Source organism: Oncorhynchus tshawytscha, linkage group LG08 (genome assembly GCF_018296145.1).
Source record: "Oncorhynchus tshawytscha isolate Ot180627B linkage group LG08, Otsh_v2.0, whole genome shotgun sequence".
In the NCBI taxonomy this organism is placed as follows: domain Eukaryota; kingdom Metazoa; phylum Chordata; class Actinopteri; order Salmoniformes; family Salmonidae; genus Oncorhynchus; species Oncorhynchus tshawytscha.
Window position 1 is genome coordinate 4,161,737 of NC_056436.1, and position 16,607 is coordinate 4,178,343.

The following is a 16,607-nucleotide window of genomic DNA, read 5'->3' on the forward strand; positions in this document are numbered from 1 at the left end:
TCCATCTTCTCACTGCCCCCACTAATTATCCTGTTGTGACGGACAAGTTTTCGGGGGTCCGTGGGCTTTGTCGGTCTGATTCAAATATGTGTGAGTGAGCGCCGGTCTGGACTGTGTGATATCTCTCTGCTGTGTGTTCTCTATGTGACTAGTTCTCTGTGTGATCTGTCATCATGTTGCTGTGTTGTTGATAGTTTGTCCATGCTGTGTGTTCTCTCACTGTGGTTCTACTAACAGTAGTCATTACTGTAATCCAGTCTCTTTCTGCCCTGACCTCTGCCCCCTGACCCCTATGTGAGCTGTACTCTCTGACAAGACTGATGTTTAACTCTGACAGCAGCTCTCCTTCCATTGACATGTTCTACCCTGACCCCTGGCCCCTGACCTCTGACCCCTGTGTGAGCTGTATTCTCTGACAGCAGCTCTCCTTCCATTGGTGTGTTCTACCCTGACCCCTGACCTCTGATCCCTGTGTGAGCTGTATTCTCTGACAGCAGCTCTCCTTCCATTGGTGTGTTCTACCCTGACCCCTGACCTCTGATCCCTGTGTGAGCTGTACTCCCTGACAGCAGCTCTCCTTCCATTGGTGTGTTCTACCCTGACCCCTAACCCCTGACCCCTGACCCCTGTGTGAGCTGTACTCCCTGACAGCAGTTCTCCTTCTATTGACTGTTCTTCCTTCTCCCACTCTCACCAAGGTCCCCATGTAATCTAATGTTTTTGTCAGTCCACAGACCAGACAGTGTTGACCCCCAGACCAGCACAGTGTACCACCCTCACGGCTTCGGGCCGGCCCAACACTGTAGCCAGTCCTACTACGGCTGCTGCCCAGATGGCGCCACGGCAGCTGGGGGGGCAGGGGGTCTAGGCTGCCCACAGGTGTCCCGCTGGGCTCCACGCCCCGAGCAGGCTTTCTGCACAACCACCAGGTAGACCACACACACGCACACGCACACACACAGCTCTGGGGTCTAGAATGGGGTCTACCGTACAAGCCTACATACATTTTGGTCAACATGGGCGTGGGCATGGTTCTCTGCTCAAACTCTCCCTCCCTCTCTCTCTCTGTCTCTCTCCCTGTCTGTCTGTCTGACTAAATCCCCCCTCTGTCTGTCTGACTAAATCCCTCCCTCTCTGACTGACTAAATCCCTCCCTCTCTGACTGTCTGACTAAATACCTCCCTTTCTGTCTGTCTGACTAAATCCCTCCCTCTCTGACTGACTAAATCCCTCTCTGTCTGACTAAATCCCCCCTCTGTCTGTCTGACTAAATCCCCACATCTCTGTCTGTCTGACTTAATCCCTCCCTCTCTCTCTGACTAAATACCTCCCTCTCTGTCTGTCTGACTAAATCCCCCTCTCTGTCTGACTAAATCCCTCTCTGTCTGACTAAATCCCCCCCCTCTGTCTGTCTGACTAAATCCCCACCTCTCTGTCTGTCTGACTTAATCCCTCCCTCTCTGTCTGTCTGACTAAATCCCTCCCTCTCTGTCTGTCTGACTAAATCCCACCCTCTCTGTCTGTCTGACTAAATCCCTCCCTCTCTGACTGTCTGACTAAATACCTCCCTCTCTGTATGTCTGACTAAATCCCTCCCTCTCTGACTGTATGACTAAATCCCTCCCTCTCTGTCTGTCTGACTAAATCCCTCCCTCTCTCTCTGACTAAATACCTCCCTCTCTGTCTGTCTGACTAAATTCCCCCTCTCTGTCTGTCTGTCTGACTAAATCCCTTCCTCTCTGTCTGTCTGACTTAATCCCTCCCTCTCTGTCTGTCTGTCTGTCTGTCTGACTAAATCCCTCCCTATCTGTCTGTCTGACTAAATCCCCCTCTCTGTCTGTCTGTCTGAATAAATCCCTTCCTCTCTGTCTGTCTGACTAAATCCCTCTCTGTCTGACTCAATCAATCCCTCTCTGTCTGACTAAATCCCTCTCTGTCTGACTAAATCCCTCTCTGTCTGACTAAATCCCTCCCCCTCCGTCTGTCTGACTAAATCCCTCTCTGTCTGACTAAATCCATCCCCCTCTGTCTGACTAAATCCCTCCCCCTCTGACTGTCTGACTAAATCCCCCTCTCTCGCTGTCTGACTAAATCCCCCCTCTCTGTCTGTCTGACTAAATCCCTCTCTGCCTGTCTGACTAAATCCCTCCCGCTCTGTCTGTCTGACTAAATCCCTCTCTGTCTGACTAAATCCCTCTCTGTCTGACTAAATCCCTCCCCCTCTGTCTGTCTGACTAAATCCCTCCCTGTCTGTCTGTCTGTCTGACTAAATCCCTCCCCCTCTGTCTGTCTGACTAAATCCCTCTCTGTCTTACTAAATCCCTCTCTGTCTGACTAAATCCCTCCCCCTCTGTCTGTCTGACTAAATCCCCCCTCTCTGTCTGTCTGACTAAATCCCTCCCTCTCTGACTGTCTGACTAAATCCCCCTATCTGACTGTCTGACTAAATCCCTCTCTGTCTGACTAAATCCCTCTCTGTCTGACTAAATCCCTCCCCCTCCGTCTGTCTGACTAAATCCCTCTCTGTCTGACTAAATCCATCCCCCTCTGTCTGACTAAATCCCTCCCCCTCTGACTGTCTGACTAAATCCCCCTCTCTCGCTGTCTGACTAAATCCCCCTCTCTGTCTGTCTGACTAAATCCCTCTCTGCCTGTCTGACTAAATCCCTCCCGCTCTGTCTGTCTGACTAAATCCCTCTCTGTCTGACTAAATCCCTCTCTGTCTGACTAAATCCCTCCCCCTCTGTCTGTCTGACTAAATCCCTCCCTGTCTGTCTGTCTGTATGTCTGACTAAATCCCTCCCCCTCTGTCTGTCTGACTAAATCCCTCTCTGTCTTACTAAATCCCTCTCTGTCTGACTAAATCCCTCCCCCTCTGTCTGTCTGACTAAATCCCCCCTCTCTGTCTGTCTGACTAAATCCCTCCCTCTCTGACTGTCTGACTAAATCCCCCTCTCTGACTGTCTGACTAAATCCCTCTCTGTCTGACTAAATCCCTCTCTGTCTGACTAAATCCCTCCCCTCCGTCTGTCTGACTAAATCCCTCTCTGTCTGACTAAATCCATCCCCTCTGTCTGACTAAATCCCTCCCCCTCTGACTGTCTGACTAAATCCCCCTCTCTCTGCTGTCTGACTAAATCCCCCCTCTCTGTCTGTCTGACTAAATCCCTCTCTGCCTGTCTGACTAAATCCCTCCCGCTCTGTCTGTCTGACTAAATCCCTCTCTGTCTGACTAAATCCCTCTCTGTCTGACTAAATCCCTCCCCCTCTGTCTGTCTGACTAAATCCCTCCCTGTCTGTCTGTCTGTCTGTCTGACTAAATCCCTCCCCCTCTGTCTGTCTGACTAAATCCCTCTCTGTCTTACTAAATCCCTCTCTGTCTGACTAAATCCCTCCCCTCTGTCTGTCTGACTAAATCCCCCTCTCTGTCTGTCTGACTAAATCCCTCCCTCTCTGACTGTCTGACTAAATCCCCCCTCTCTGACTGTCTGACTAAATCCCTCCCTCTCTGTCTGTCTGACTAAATCCCTCTCTGTATGACTAATTCCCCCCTCTCTGTCTGTCTGACTAAATCCCTCCCGCTCTGTCTGTCTGACTAAATCCCTCTTTGTCTGACTAAATCCCCTCTGTCTGACTAAATCCCTCCCCCTTTGTCTGTCTGACTAAATCCCTCCCTCTCTGTCTGTCTGTCTGTCTGTCTGACTAAATCCCTCCCCCTCTGTCTGTCTGACTAAATGCCTCGCTGTCTTACTAAATCCCTCTCTGTCTGACTAAATCCCTCTCTGTCTGACTAAATCCCCCCCTCTATCTGTCTGACTAAATCCCCCCTCTCTGTCTGTCTGACTAAATCCCTCCCTCTCTGACTGTCTGGCTAAATCCCTCCCTCTCTGACTGTCTGACTAAATCCCCCCCTCTCTCTGTCTGTCTGTCTGTCTGACTAAATCCCCCCTCTCTGTCTGTCTGACTAAATCCATCCCTCTCTGTTTGTCTGTCTGACTAAATCCCTCCCTCTCTGTCTGTCTGTCTGACTAAATCCCTCCCCCTCTGTCTGTCTGACTAAATCCCTCCCCCTCTGTCTGTCTGACTAAATCCCTCTCTGTCTTACTAAATCCCTCTCTGTCTGACTAAATCCCTCTCTGTCTGACTAAATCCCTCCCCCTCTGTCTGTCTGACTAAATCCCTCCCTCTCTGTCTGTCTGTCTGACTAAATCCCTCCCTCTCTGTTTGTCTGTCTGTCTGACTAAATCCCTCCCTCTCTGTCTGTCTGACTAAATCCCTCCCTCTCTGTCTGTCTGACTAAATCCCTCCTTCCCTCTGACTGTCTGACAAAATCCCTCCCTCTCTGACTGTCTGACTAAATCCCCCCCTCTGACTGTCTGACTAAATCCCTCCCCCTCTGTCTGTCTGACTAAATCCCTCTCTGTCTGACTAAATCCCCCTCTGTCTGACTAAATCCCTCCCCCTCTGTCTGTCTGACTAAATCCCTCTCTGTCTTACTAAATCCCTCTCTGTTTGACTAAATCCCTCTCTGTCTGACTAAATCCCTCCCCCTCTCTGACTGTCTGACTAAATCCCCCCCCCTCTCTCTCTCTGTCTGTTTGTCTGTCTGTCTGTCTGACTAAATCCCTCCCCTCTGTCTGTCTGACTAAATCCCTCCCCCCCTCTCTGTCTGTCTGACTAAATCCATCCCTCTCTGTTTGTCTGTCTGACTAAATCCCTCCCTCTCTGTCTGTCTGTCTGACTAAATCCATCCCTCTCTGTTTGTCTGTCTGACTAAATCCCCCAGGTATGGATGTTGCAGGGATGGTGTGACTGTATCACAGAGGCCCAACAGGGAAGACTGTCTGGAATATGTTCCTCAAGTAAGGACCTGTACTTCCTCTATCCTATAACCTCCTCTCTGAGCCCCTCTCTATCCTATAACCTCCTCTCTGAGCCCCTCTCTATCCTATAACCTCCTCTCTGAGCCCCTCTCTATCCTATAACCTCCTCTCTGAGCCCCTCTCTATCCTATAACCTCCTCTCTGAGCCCCTCTCTATCCTATAACCTCCTCTCTGAGCCCCTCTCTATCCTATAACCTCCTCTCTGAGCCCCTCTCTATCCTATAACCTCCTCTCTGAGCCCCTCTCTATCCTATAACCTCCTCTCTGAGCCCCTCTCTATCCTATAACCTCCTCTCTGAGCCCCTCTCTATCCTATAACCTCCTCTCTGAGCCCCTCTCTATCCTATAACCTCCTCTCTGAGCCCCTCGCTATCCTATAACCTCCTCTCTGAGCCCCTCTCTATCCTATAACCTCCTCTCTGAGCCCCTCTCTATCATATAACCTCCTCTCTGAGCCCCTCTCTATCCTATAACCTCCTCTCTGAGCCCCTCTCTATCCTATAACCTCCTCTCTGAGCCCCTCTCTATCCTATAACCTCCTCTCTGAGGCCCTCTCTATCCTATAACCTCCTCTCTGAGCCCCTCTCTATCATATAACCTCCTCTCTGAGCCCCTCTCTATCCTATAACCTCCTCTCTGAGCCCCTCTCTATCCTATAACCTCCTCTCTGAGCCCCTCTCTATCCTATAACCTCCTCTCTGAGCCCCTCTCTATCCTATAACCTCCTCTCTGAGCCCCTCTCTATCCTATAACCTCCTCTCTGAGCCCCTCTCTATCCTATAACCTCCTCTCTGAGCCCCTCTCTATCCTATAACCTCCTCTCTGAGCCCCTCTCTATCCTATAACCTCCTCTCTGAGCCCTCGCTATCCTATAACCTCCTCTCTGAGCCCCTCTCTATCCTATAACCTCCTCTCTGAGCCCCTCTCTATCCTATCACCTCCTCTCTGAGCCCCTCTCTATCCTATAACCTCCTCTCTGAGCCCCTCTCTATCCTATAACCTCCTCTCTGAGCCCCTCTCTATCCTATAACCTCCTCTCTGAGCCCCTCTCTATCCTATAACCTCCTCTCTGAGCCCCTCTCTATCATATAACCTCCTCTCTGAGCCCCTCTCTATCCTATAACCTCCTCTCTGAGCCCCTCTCTATCCTATAACCTCCTCTCTGAGCCCCTCTCTATCCTATAACCTCCTCTCTGAGCCCCTCTCTATCCTATAACCTCCTCTCTGAGCCCCTCGCTATCCTATAACCTCCTCTCTGAGCCCCTCTCTATCCTATAACCTCCTCTCTGAGCCCCTCTCTATCCTATAACCTCCTCTCTGAGCCCCTCTCTATCATATAACCTCCTCTCTGAGCCCCTCTCTATCCTATAACCTCCTCTCTGAGCCCCTCTCTATCCTATAACCTCCTCTCTGAGCCCCTCTCTATCCTATAACCTCCTCTCTGAGCCCCTCTCTATCCTATAACCTCCTCCCTGAGCCCCTCTCAATGCTATAACCCATCTCTATCAAAACCTCATGTCTCTCTCTCTCTCTCTATCAAAACCTCATGTCCCCCTCTTTCTCTCGCTCTCTCTCTCTATCAAAACCGTATGTCCCCCTCTCTCTCTCTCTCTCTCTCTTTCTCTCTATCAAAACCTTATGTCCCTCTCTCTCTCTCTCTCTCTCTCTCTCTCTATCAAAACCTTATGTCCCTCTCTCTCTCTCTCTCTCTCTCTCTCTCTCTCTATCAAAACCTTATGTCTCTCTCTCTCGCTCTCTCTATCAAAACCTTGTTTGTCTCTCTCTCTCTCTCTCTCTCTCTATCAAAACCTTATGTTCCCCCTCTTTCCATATCCAAGGTAAGTTGCTAACTAGCATTAAACTTATCTTATAAAAAAACAATCAATCTTTACATAATCACTAGTTAACTACACATGGTTGATGATATTACTAGTTTAACTAGCTTGTCCTGCGTTGCATATAATCAATGCGGTGCCTGTTAATTTATTATTGAATCACAGCTTCGCCAAACGGGGGATGATTTAAAGCTTTGCCAAACGATTGAACAAAAGTGCACTCGCAAAAAAAGCACAATCGTTGCACGAATGCACCTAACCATAAACATCAATGCCTTTCTTAAAATCAATATCAAATGTATTTATATAGCCCTTCTTACATGAGCTGATATCTCAAAGTGCTGTACAGAATTCCAACCTAAAACCCCCAAACAGCAAGCAATGCAGGGGTAGAAGCACGGTGGCTAGGAAAAACTCCCTAGAAAGGCCAAAACCTAGGAAGAACCAGGCTATGAGGGGTGGCCAGTCCTCTTCTGGCTGTGCTTGTGGAGATTATAACAGAACATGGCCAAGATGTTCAAATGTTCATAGATGACCAGCATGGTCAAATAATAATAATCACAGTGGTTGTCAAGGGTGCAACAGGTCAGCACCACAGGACTAAATGTCAGTTGGCTTTTATAGCCAATCTTTGAGAGTATCTCTACCGCTCCTGCTGTCTCTAGAGAGTTGAAAACAGCAGGTCTGGGACAGGTAGCATCATAGGTACACTTCAACTATGACAGACAAAATGAGAAAAAAAATCCAGAAAATCACATTGTAGGATTTTTCATGCACAAAGTAGATGTGCTAACCGACTTGTCAAGACATTTGTAGAGTGGTTGAAAAACGAGTTTTAATGACTCCAACCCAAGCATATGTAATCTTCAGACTTCAACTGTACATATAAAAATCGTCCGATGTAATCGGTATTGGCTTTTTTTGGTCCTCCGATTGTCGGTATCGCCACTAAAAAAATCATATTCAGTTGACCTCTAGTTGACCTCTAGTTTAGTGTGTTTCAATTGTCCCAGAAGTGGTTCTATTCTATGGATTCTTCAGTTACATTGAGCTGATTTCTGATGTGCTGTTCCTTCTTTTTCCGTATTGTATATTTCTGTATTGTTTTAGTGATTCACCATAGTGTAGGCTCATGTTTTCTGGGTCTCTGTTTTTGGTTGGATAGGTTTCTCAATTTCTTTCTTAGGTTTTCGCATTCTTCATCAAACCATTTGTCATTGTTGTTCATTTGCTTGACATTTCTAGATTGATTAGGAAGCTGAGAGGTCAAATATACGGTTTAGGTTTTCTACTACCAAGTTTACACCTTCACTATTACAGTGAAATGTTTTGTCCAGGAAGTTGTCTGAAAGGGATTGAATGTGTTGTTGACTAATTGTTTTTGGTAGGTATCCACACTACTTTCCTTCCATCTATAGTATTTCTTAATATTATTCAGTTCCTTTGGCTTTGATGCCTCATGATTTGAGTATTGCTCTGTTCAAGTAGACTGTGATTTTGCTGTGATCTGATAGGGGTCTCTCTCTCTCTCTCTCTCTCTCTCTCTCTCTCTCTCTCTCTCTCTCTCTCTCTCTGTCTCTCTCTCTCTCTGTCTCTCTGTCTCTCTCTCTCTCTCTGTCTCTCTGTCTCTCTCTCTCTCTCTTTCTCTCTTTCTCTCTGTCTCTGTCTCTCTCTCTGTCTCTGTCTCTGTCTCTGTCTCTGTCTCTGTCTCTGTCTCTGTCTCTGTCTCTGTCTCTGTCTCTCTCTCTCTCTCTCTCTCTCTCTCTCTCTCTCTCTCTCTCCCTCTTTCTCTCTCTCTCACTGGCTGTTACTGTCTCGCTCTCTTCCTCTCTCCTCCTCCAAGGCTCCTCCTCCAGCTGAGAACAGTATCCAGTGTCGCCTGACCACCTACGGGTGCTGTTTCGACCGTATGTTCGTAGCCGCAGGTCCCAATGGAGAGGGCTGCCCCAACCCACCATACAACGGTAGGACAGGGGAGGGGGATGAGGGAATGGGAGGAGGGGGGGAGCGAATGAGAGGAGTGGGAGGGGAGCGGGAGGAGGGTGAAGGGAAGAGAGAATAGGTGCGGTGAGGAAGGGAGAGGGGTATTATCTCTGCTCGATAGAAAGACAGTAGCGGTTTAGCTTGTTATTGTTAATTCGTTATTGGTGTGCCTTGAATACGATATTATATTAATACAGTATAAAACACGAAAAACCTATTCTTTACACTTTTCTCGTACCACCTTTTGTTTATGTTCATTGGTTGATGTTCTAATGGACTAAAAGGAGAGAAGTGTGACATGTCTTCCTGTTTCTCTGTAGTTCCCAGAACCACCTGTTCTCTGCCCAAGGCGGCCGGCTCCTGCAGTGGCTGGACGGGCCGATACTTCTACGACGTCACCGCCTCCAGGTGCTCCCACTTCTGGTACGGCGGCTGCCACGGCAACAACAACAACTTCCTGACGATTGTCGAGTGCCAAAGGACGTGCCCCGGTGCCCAGGTCAACCAGATGAGCCAACCCAGTAGCCAATCAATCCAGACGATTCAGCTGAGTCAACCCAGTCAGCCGGGAACAGGTCAGGACATGAGCAAGGTCTTGACGGTGCAGCGCGGCAGCTCAAGGGGCTCAACCGGCGGGCGCCAGGGGACCAGCGCTGCCGACCACGCCCACCGGGCCAGAGTCCATGTCCGCCGCCCCGCCCCCTACGGCGTCCTGCACACCCACCCTGCAGCGAGGTAAGAACCCGAGGACCGTCCAGGGGCGTCTAGCGATGCCCACCCCTGCTGCCTCCGCCCCCTGCCCCGCCCACAGCCCCGCGCGCTGCCCCGCCCACAGCCCCGCCCACAGCCCCGCGCGCTGCCCCGCCCACAGCCCCGCCCACAGCCCCGCCCACAGCCAGCCGCCTGGCTAGGTGACGCTTCAACCCTGAGAAGGAAGCTGAGATGAGCCAGTGAGAAACAAAGAAGCTTAACAACATCCCACGGACCAAAGACAGACTTACACACACACACGCACACACAAACACATGTTAACAGGATGTATGACAGTGAGCTCTAAAAGTATTGGCCCATTTGTTGTTGTTTTGGCTCTGTACTCCAGCACTTTGGATTTGAAACGATACAATGACTATGAGGCACAAATATCATAACTCCCCCTTGTAATGGTGAGAGGTTAGCATTTCATATCATACCCCTACGACATGCTAACCTCCCCTGTTATTGTAATGGTGAGAGGTTAGCATGTCGTAGGGGTATGATATGAAATGCTAAACTCCCCTGTTATTGTAATGGTGAGGGGTTAGCATGTCCTGGGGTTATGATATGAAATGCTAACCTCCCCTGTTATTGTAATGGTGAGGGGTTAGCATGTCCTGGGGTTATGATATGAAATGCTAACCTCCCCTGTTATTGTAATGGTGAGAGGTTAGCATGTCCTGGGGTTATGATATGAAATGATAACCTCCCCTGTTATTGTAATGGTGAGGGGTTAGCATGTCCTGGGGTTATGATATGAAATGCTAACCTCCCCTGTTATTGTAATGGTGAGAGGTTAGCATGTCGTAGGGGTATGATATGAAATGCTAACCTCCTGTTATTGTAATGGTGAGAGGTTAGCATGTCGTAGGGGTATGATATGAAATGCTAACCTCTCACCATTACAAGGGGGTTATGATATTTGTACCTCATAGTCATTGTATCGTTTCAAATCCAAAGTGCTGGAGTACAGAGCCAAAACAACAACAAATGGGCCAATACTTTTAGAGCTCACTTCATACACACACACACACACACACACACACGCACACGCACACGCGCGCGCGCACACACACACACACACACACACACACATACATACATACATACATACATACATACATACATACATACATACATACATACATACATATATGCATACATACATAAACACACACACACACACACACACACACACACACACACACACACACACACACACACACACACACACACACACACACCAATACTGTATATATCAACCTCAAAGCCCACTATCGCCACACTGCGCTACCACAGACACCTCTCTCACACAGCGACACACATGCTTGACCTATAGCTTTTATAACTTTTCATCTTGACTATAATCCCAGATGTTGTTTACCTGACAGCGGCCATATTGGACAGTGCCATCTATACCTCTGTTGTCCCATAGATGAATCATATTTACTGTCCATGTCATGAGTCATCGCCACGTCTGTGTGACTTTCTGGTGTCATTCAATTAAACTAATATGTCATTCAATTAAACTAATATGTCATTCAATTAAACTAATATGTCATTCAATTAAACTAATATGTCATTCAATTAAACTAATATGTCATTCAATTAAACTAATATGTCATTCAATTAAACTAATATGTCATTCAATTAAACTAATAAGTCATTCAATTAAACTAATATGTCATTCAATTAAACTAATAAGTCATTCAATTAAACTAATATGTCATTCAATTAAACTAATATGTCATTCAATTAAACTAATATGTCATTAAATATAAACGAGTCTGCTCTTCCTTTATCTGTCTGTCTGTGTGTTGGTCTGTCTGTATATCTGTCTGTGTGTTGGTCTGTCTGTATATCTGTCTGTGTGTTGGTCTGTCTGTATATCTGTCTGTGTGTTGGTCTGTCTGTATATCTGTCTGTGTGTTGGTCTGTCTGTATATCTGTCTGTGTGTTGGTCTGTCTGTATATCTGTCTGTGTGTTGGTCTGTCTGTATATCTGTCTGTGTGTTGGTCTGTCTGTATATCTGTCTGTGTGTTGGTCTGTCTGTATATCTGTCTGTGTGTTGGTCTGTCTGTATATCTGTCTGTGTGTTGGTCTGTCTGTATATCTGTCTGTGTGTTGGTCTGTCTGTATATCTGTCTGTGTGTTGGTCTGTCTGTATATCTGTCTGTGTGTTGGTCTGTCTATCTGTGTGTTGGTCTGTCTCTATATCTATCTGTGTGTTGGTCTGTCTCTATATCTGTCTGTGTGTTGGTCTGTCTGTATATCTGTCTGTGTGTTGGTCTGTCTGTATATCTATCTGTGTGTTGGTCTGTCTGTATATCTGTCTGTGTGTTGGTCTGTCTGTATATCTGTCTGTGTGTTGGTCTGTCTATCTGTGTGTTGGTCTGTCTCTATATCTGTCTGTGTGTTGGTCTGTCTGTATATCTGTCTGTGTGTTGGTCTGTCTGTATGTCTGTCTGTGTGTTGGTCTGTCTGTATATCTGTCTGTGTGTTGGTCTGTCTATCTGTGTGTTGGTCTGTCTCTATATCTGTCTGTGTGTTGGTCTGTCTGTATATCTGTCTGTGTGTTGGTCTGTCTGTATATCTGTCTGTGTGTTGGTCTGTCTGTATATCTATCTGTGTGTTGGTCTGTCTGTATATCTGTCTGTGTGTTGGTCTGTCTGTATATCTGTCTGTGTGTTGGTCTGTCTATCTGTGTGTTGGTCTGTCTCTATATCTGTCTGTGTGTTGGTCTGTCTGTATATCTGTCTGTGTGTTGGTCTGTCTGTATGTCTGTCTGTGTGTTGGTCTGTCTGTATATCTGTCTGTGTGTTGGTCTGTCTATCTGTGTGTTGGTCTGTCTCTATATCTGTCTGTGTGTTGGTCTGTCTGTATATCTGTCTGTGTGTTGGTCTGTCTGTATATCTATCTGTGTGTTGGTCTGTCTGTATATCTGTCTGTGTGTTGGTCTGTCTCTATATCTGTCTGTGTGTTGGTCTGTCTGTATATCTGTCTGTGTGTTGGTCTGTCTCTATATCTGTCTGTGTGTTGGTCTGTCTGTCTGTGTGTTGGTCTGTCTCTATATCTGTCTGTGTGTTGGTCTGTCTGTCTGTGTGTTGGTCTGTCTCTATATCTGTCTGTGTGTTGGTCTGTCTGTATGTCTGTCTGTGTGTTGGTCTGTCTATCTGTGTGTTGGTCTGTCTCTATATCTGTCTGTGTGTTGGTCTGTCTGTATATCTGTCTGTGTGTTGGTCTGTCTGTATATCTATCTGTGTGTTGGTCTGTCTGTATATCTGTCTGTGTGTTGGTCTGTCTGTATATCTGTCTGTGTGTTGGTCTGTCTATCTGTGTGTTGGTCTGTCTCTATATCTGTCTGTGTGTTGGTCTGTCTGTATATCTGTCTGTGTGTTGGTCTGTCTGTATGTCTGTCTGTGTGTTGGTCTGTCTGTATATCTGTCTGTGTGTTGGTCTGTCTATCTGTGTGTTGGTCTGTCTCTATATCTGTCTGTGTGTTGGTCTGTCTGTATATCTGTCTGTGTGTTGGTCTGTCTGTATATCTGTCTGTGTGTTGGTCTGTCTGTATATCTATCTGTGTGTTGGTCTGTCTGTATATCTGTCTGTGTGTTGGTCTGTCTGTATATCTGTCTGTGTGTTGGTCTGTCTATCTGTGTGTTGGTCTGTCTCTATATCTGTCTGTGTGTTGGTCTGTCTGTATATCTGTCTGTGTGTTGGTCTGTCTGTATGTCTGTCTGTGTGTTGGTCTGTCTGTATATCTGTCTGTGTGTTGGTCTGTCTATCTGTGTGTTGGTCTGTCTCTATATCTGTCTGTGTGTTGGTCTGTCTGTATATCTGTCTGTGTGTTGGTCTGTCTGTATATCTATCTGTGTGTTGGTCTGTCTGTATATCTGTCTGTGTGTTGGTCTGTCTGTATATCTGTCTGTGTGTTGGTCTGTCTATCTGTGTGTTGGTCTGTCTCTATATCTGTCTGTGTGTTGGTCTGTCTGTATATCTGTCTGTGTGTTGGTCTGTCTGTATGTCTGTCTGTGTGTTGGTCTGTCTGTATATCTGTCTGTGTGTTGGTCTGTCTATCTGTGTGTTGGTCTGTCTCTATATCTGTCTGTGTGTTGGTCTGTCTGTATATCTGTCTGTGTGTTGGTCTGTCTGTATATCTGTCTGTGTGTTGGTCTGTCTGTATATCTATCTGTGTGTTGGTCTGTCTGTATATCTGTCTGTGTGTTGGTCTGTCTGTATATCTGTCTGTGTGTTGGTCTGTCTATCTGTGTGTTGGTCTGTCTCTATATCTGTCTGTGTGTTGGTCTGTCTGTATATCTGTCTGTGTGTTGGTCTGTCTGTATGTCTGTCTGTGTGTTGGTCTGTCTGTATATCTGTCTGTGTGTTGGTCTGTCTATCTGTGTGTTGGTCTGTCTATCTGTGTGTTGGTCTGTCTGTATATCTATCTGTGTGTTGGTCTGTCTGTATATCTGTCTGTGTGTTGGTCTGTCTCTATATCTGTCTGTGTGTTGGTCTGTCTATCTGTGTGTTGGTCTGTCTATATGTCTGTCTGTGTGTTGGTCTGTCTGTATGTGTGTTGGTCTGTCTGTCTGTGTGTTGGTCTGTCTGTATATCTGTCTGTGTGTTGGTCTGTCTGTATGTCTGTCTGTGTGTTGGTCTGTCTATCTGTGTGTTGGTCTGTCTATATGTCTGTCTGTGTGTTGGTCTGTCTGTATGTGTGTTGGTCTGTCTGTCTGTGTGTTGGTCTGTCTGTATATCTGTCTGTGTGTTGGTCTGTCTGTATGTCTGTCTGTGTGTTGGTCTGTCTATCTGTGTGTTGGTCTGTCTATATGTCTGTCTGTGTGTTGGTCTGTCTGTATGTGTGTTGGTCTGTCTATATGTCTGTCTGTGTGTTGGTCTGTCTGTATGTCTGTCTGTGTGTTGGTCTGTCTATCTGTGTGTTGGTCTGTCTATATGTCTGTCTGTGTGTTGGTCTGTCTGTATGTGTGTTGGTCTGTCTATATGTCTGTCTGTGTGTTGGTCTGTCTGTATGTCTGTCTGTGTGTTGGTCTGTCTATCTGTGTGTTGGTCTGTCTATATGTCTGTCTGTGTGTTGGTCTGTCTGTATGTGTGTTGGTCTGTCTATATGTCTGTCTGTGTGTTGGTCTGTCTGTATGTCTGTCTGTGTGTTGGTCTGTCTATCTGTGTGTTGGTCTGTCTATATGTCTGTCTGTGTGTTGGTCTGTCTGTCTGTGTGTTGGTCTGTCTATCTGTGTGTTGGTCTGTCTGTCTGTGTGTTGGTCTGTCTGTCTGTGTGTTGGTCTGTCTATCTGTGTGTTGGTCTGTCTGTATATCTGTCTGTGTGTTGGTCTGTCTATCTGTGTGTTGGTCTGTCTGTATATCTGTCTGTGTGTTGGTCTGTCTATCTGTGTGTTGGTCTGTCTATCTGTGTGTTGGTCTGTCTATCTGTGTGTTGGTCTGTCTGTATATCTATCTGTGTGTTGGTCTGTCTGTATATCTGTCTGTGTGTTGGTCTGTCTATCTGTGTGTTGGTCTGTCTGTCTGTGTGTTGGTCTGTCTATCTGTGTGTTGGTCTGTCTGTATATCTATCTGTGTGTTGGTCTGTCTGTATATCTGTCTGTGTGTTGGTCTGTCTGTATATCTGTCTGTGTGTTGGTCTGTCTGTATATCTATCTGTGTGTTGGTCTGTCTGTATATCTGTCTGTGTGTGTGTTGGTCTGTCTGTATATCTATCTGTGTGTTGGTCTGTCTGTATATCTATCTGTGTGTTGGTCTGTCTGTATATCTGTCTGTGTGTTGGTCTGTCTCTATATCTGTCTGTGTGTTGGTCTGTCTGTCTGTGTGTTGGTCTGTCTCTATATCTGTCTGTGTGTTGGTCTGTCTGTCTGTGTGTTGGTCTGTCTCTATATCTGTCTGTGTGTTGGTCTGTCTGTATGTCTGTCTGTGTGTTGGTCTGTCTATCTGTGTGTTGGTCTGTCTCTATATCTGTCTGTGTGTTGGTCTGTCTGTATATCTGTCTGTGTGTTGGTCTGTCTGTATATCTATCTGTGTGTTGGTCTGTCTGTATATCTGTCTGTGTGTTGGTCTGTCGGTATATCTGTCTGTGTGTTGGTCTGTCTATCTGTGTGTTGGTCTGTCTCTATATCTGTCTGTGTGTTGGTCTGTCTGTATATCTGTCTGTGTGTTGGTCTGTCTGTATGTCTGTCTGTGTGTTGGTCTGTCTGTATATCTGTCTGTGTGTTGGTCTGTCTATCTGTGTGTTGGTCTGTCTCTATATCTGTCTGTGTGTTGGTCTGTCTGTATATCTGTCTGTGTGTTGGTCTGTCTGTATATCTGTCTGTGTGTTGGTCTGTCTGTATATCTATCTGTGTGTTGGTCTGTCTGTATATCTGTCTGTGTGTTGGTCTGTCTGTATATCTGTCTGTGTGTTGGTCTGTCTATCTGTGTGTTGGTCTGTCTCTATATCTGTCTGTGTGTTGGTCTGTCTGTATATCTGTCTGTGTGTTGGTCTGTCTGTATGTCTGTCTGTGTGTTGGTCTGTCTGTATATCTGTCTGTGTGTTGGTCTGTCTATCTGTGTGTTGGTCTGTCTCTATATCTGTCTGTGTGTTGGTCTGTCTGTATATCTGTCTGTGTGTTGGTCTGTCTGTATATCTATCTGTGTGTTGGTCTGTCTGTATATCTGTCTGTGTGTTGGTCTGTCTGTATATCTGTCTGTGTGTTGGTCTGTCTATCTGTGTGTTGGTCTGTCTCTATATCTGTCTGTGTGTTGGTCTGTCTGTATATCTGTCTGTGTGTTGGTCTGTCTGTATGTCTGTCTGTGTGTTGGTCTGTCTGTATATCTGTCTGTGTGTTGGTCTGTCTATCTGTGTGTTGGTCTGTCTCTATATCTGTCTGTGTGTTGGTCTGTCTGTATATCTGTCTGTGTGTTGGTCTGTCTGTATATCTGTCTGTGTGTTGGTCTGTCTGTATATCTATCTGTGTGTTGGTCTGTCTGTATATCTGTCTGTGTGTTGGTCTGTCTGTATATCTGTCTGTGTGTTGGTCTGTCTATCTGTGTGTTGGTCTGTCTCTATATCTGTCTGTGTGTTGGTCTGTCTGTATATCTGTCTGTGTGTTGGTCTGTCTGTATGTCTGTCTGTGTGTTGGTCT

General features: G+C 46.5%; 1 protein-coding gene across 1 annotated transcript in view; it reads left to right on the top strand.

The window, feature by feature from the left end:
* The window catches only part of LOC112255830 (papilin-like), a 79,153-nt gene extending 69,302 nt beyond the window's left edge, over positions 1-9,851 (top strand). The window contains 4 exon segments of the mRNA XM_042325094.1: positions 728-929; positions 4,787-4,862; positions 8,563-8,683; positions 9,023-9,851. Coding sequence (XP_042181028.1) covers positions 728-929; positions 4,787-4,862; positions 8,563-8,683; positions 9,023-9,441 — 818 coding nt within the window. The 3' untranslated portion in view covers positions 9,442-9,851.
* Positions 9,852-16,607: the final 6,756 nt, after the last annotated feature.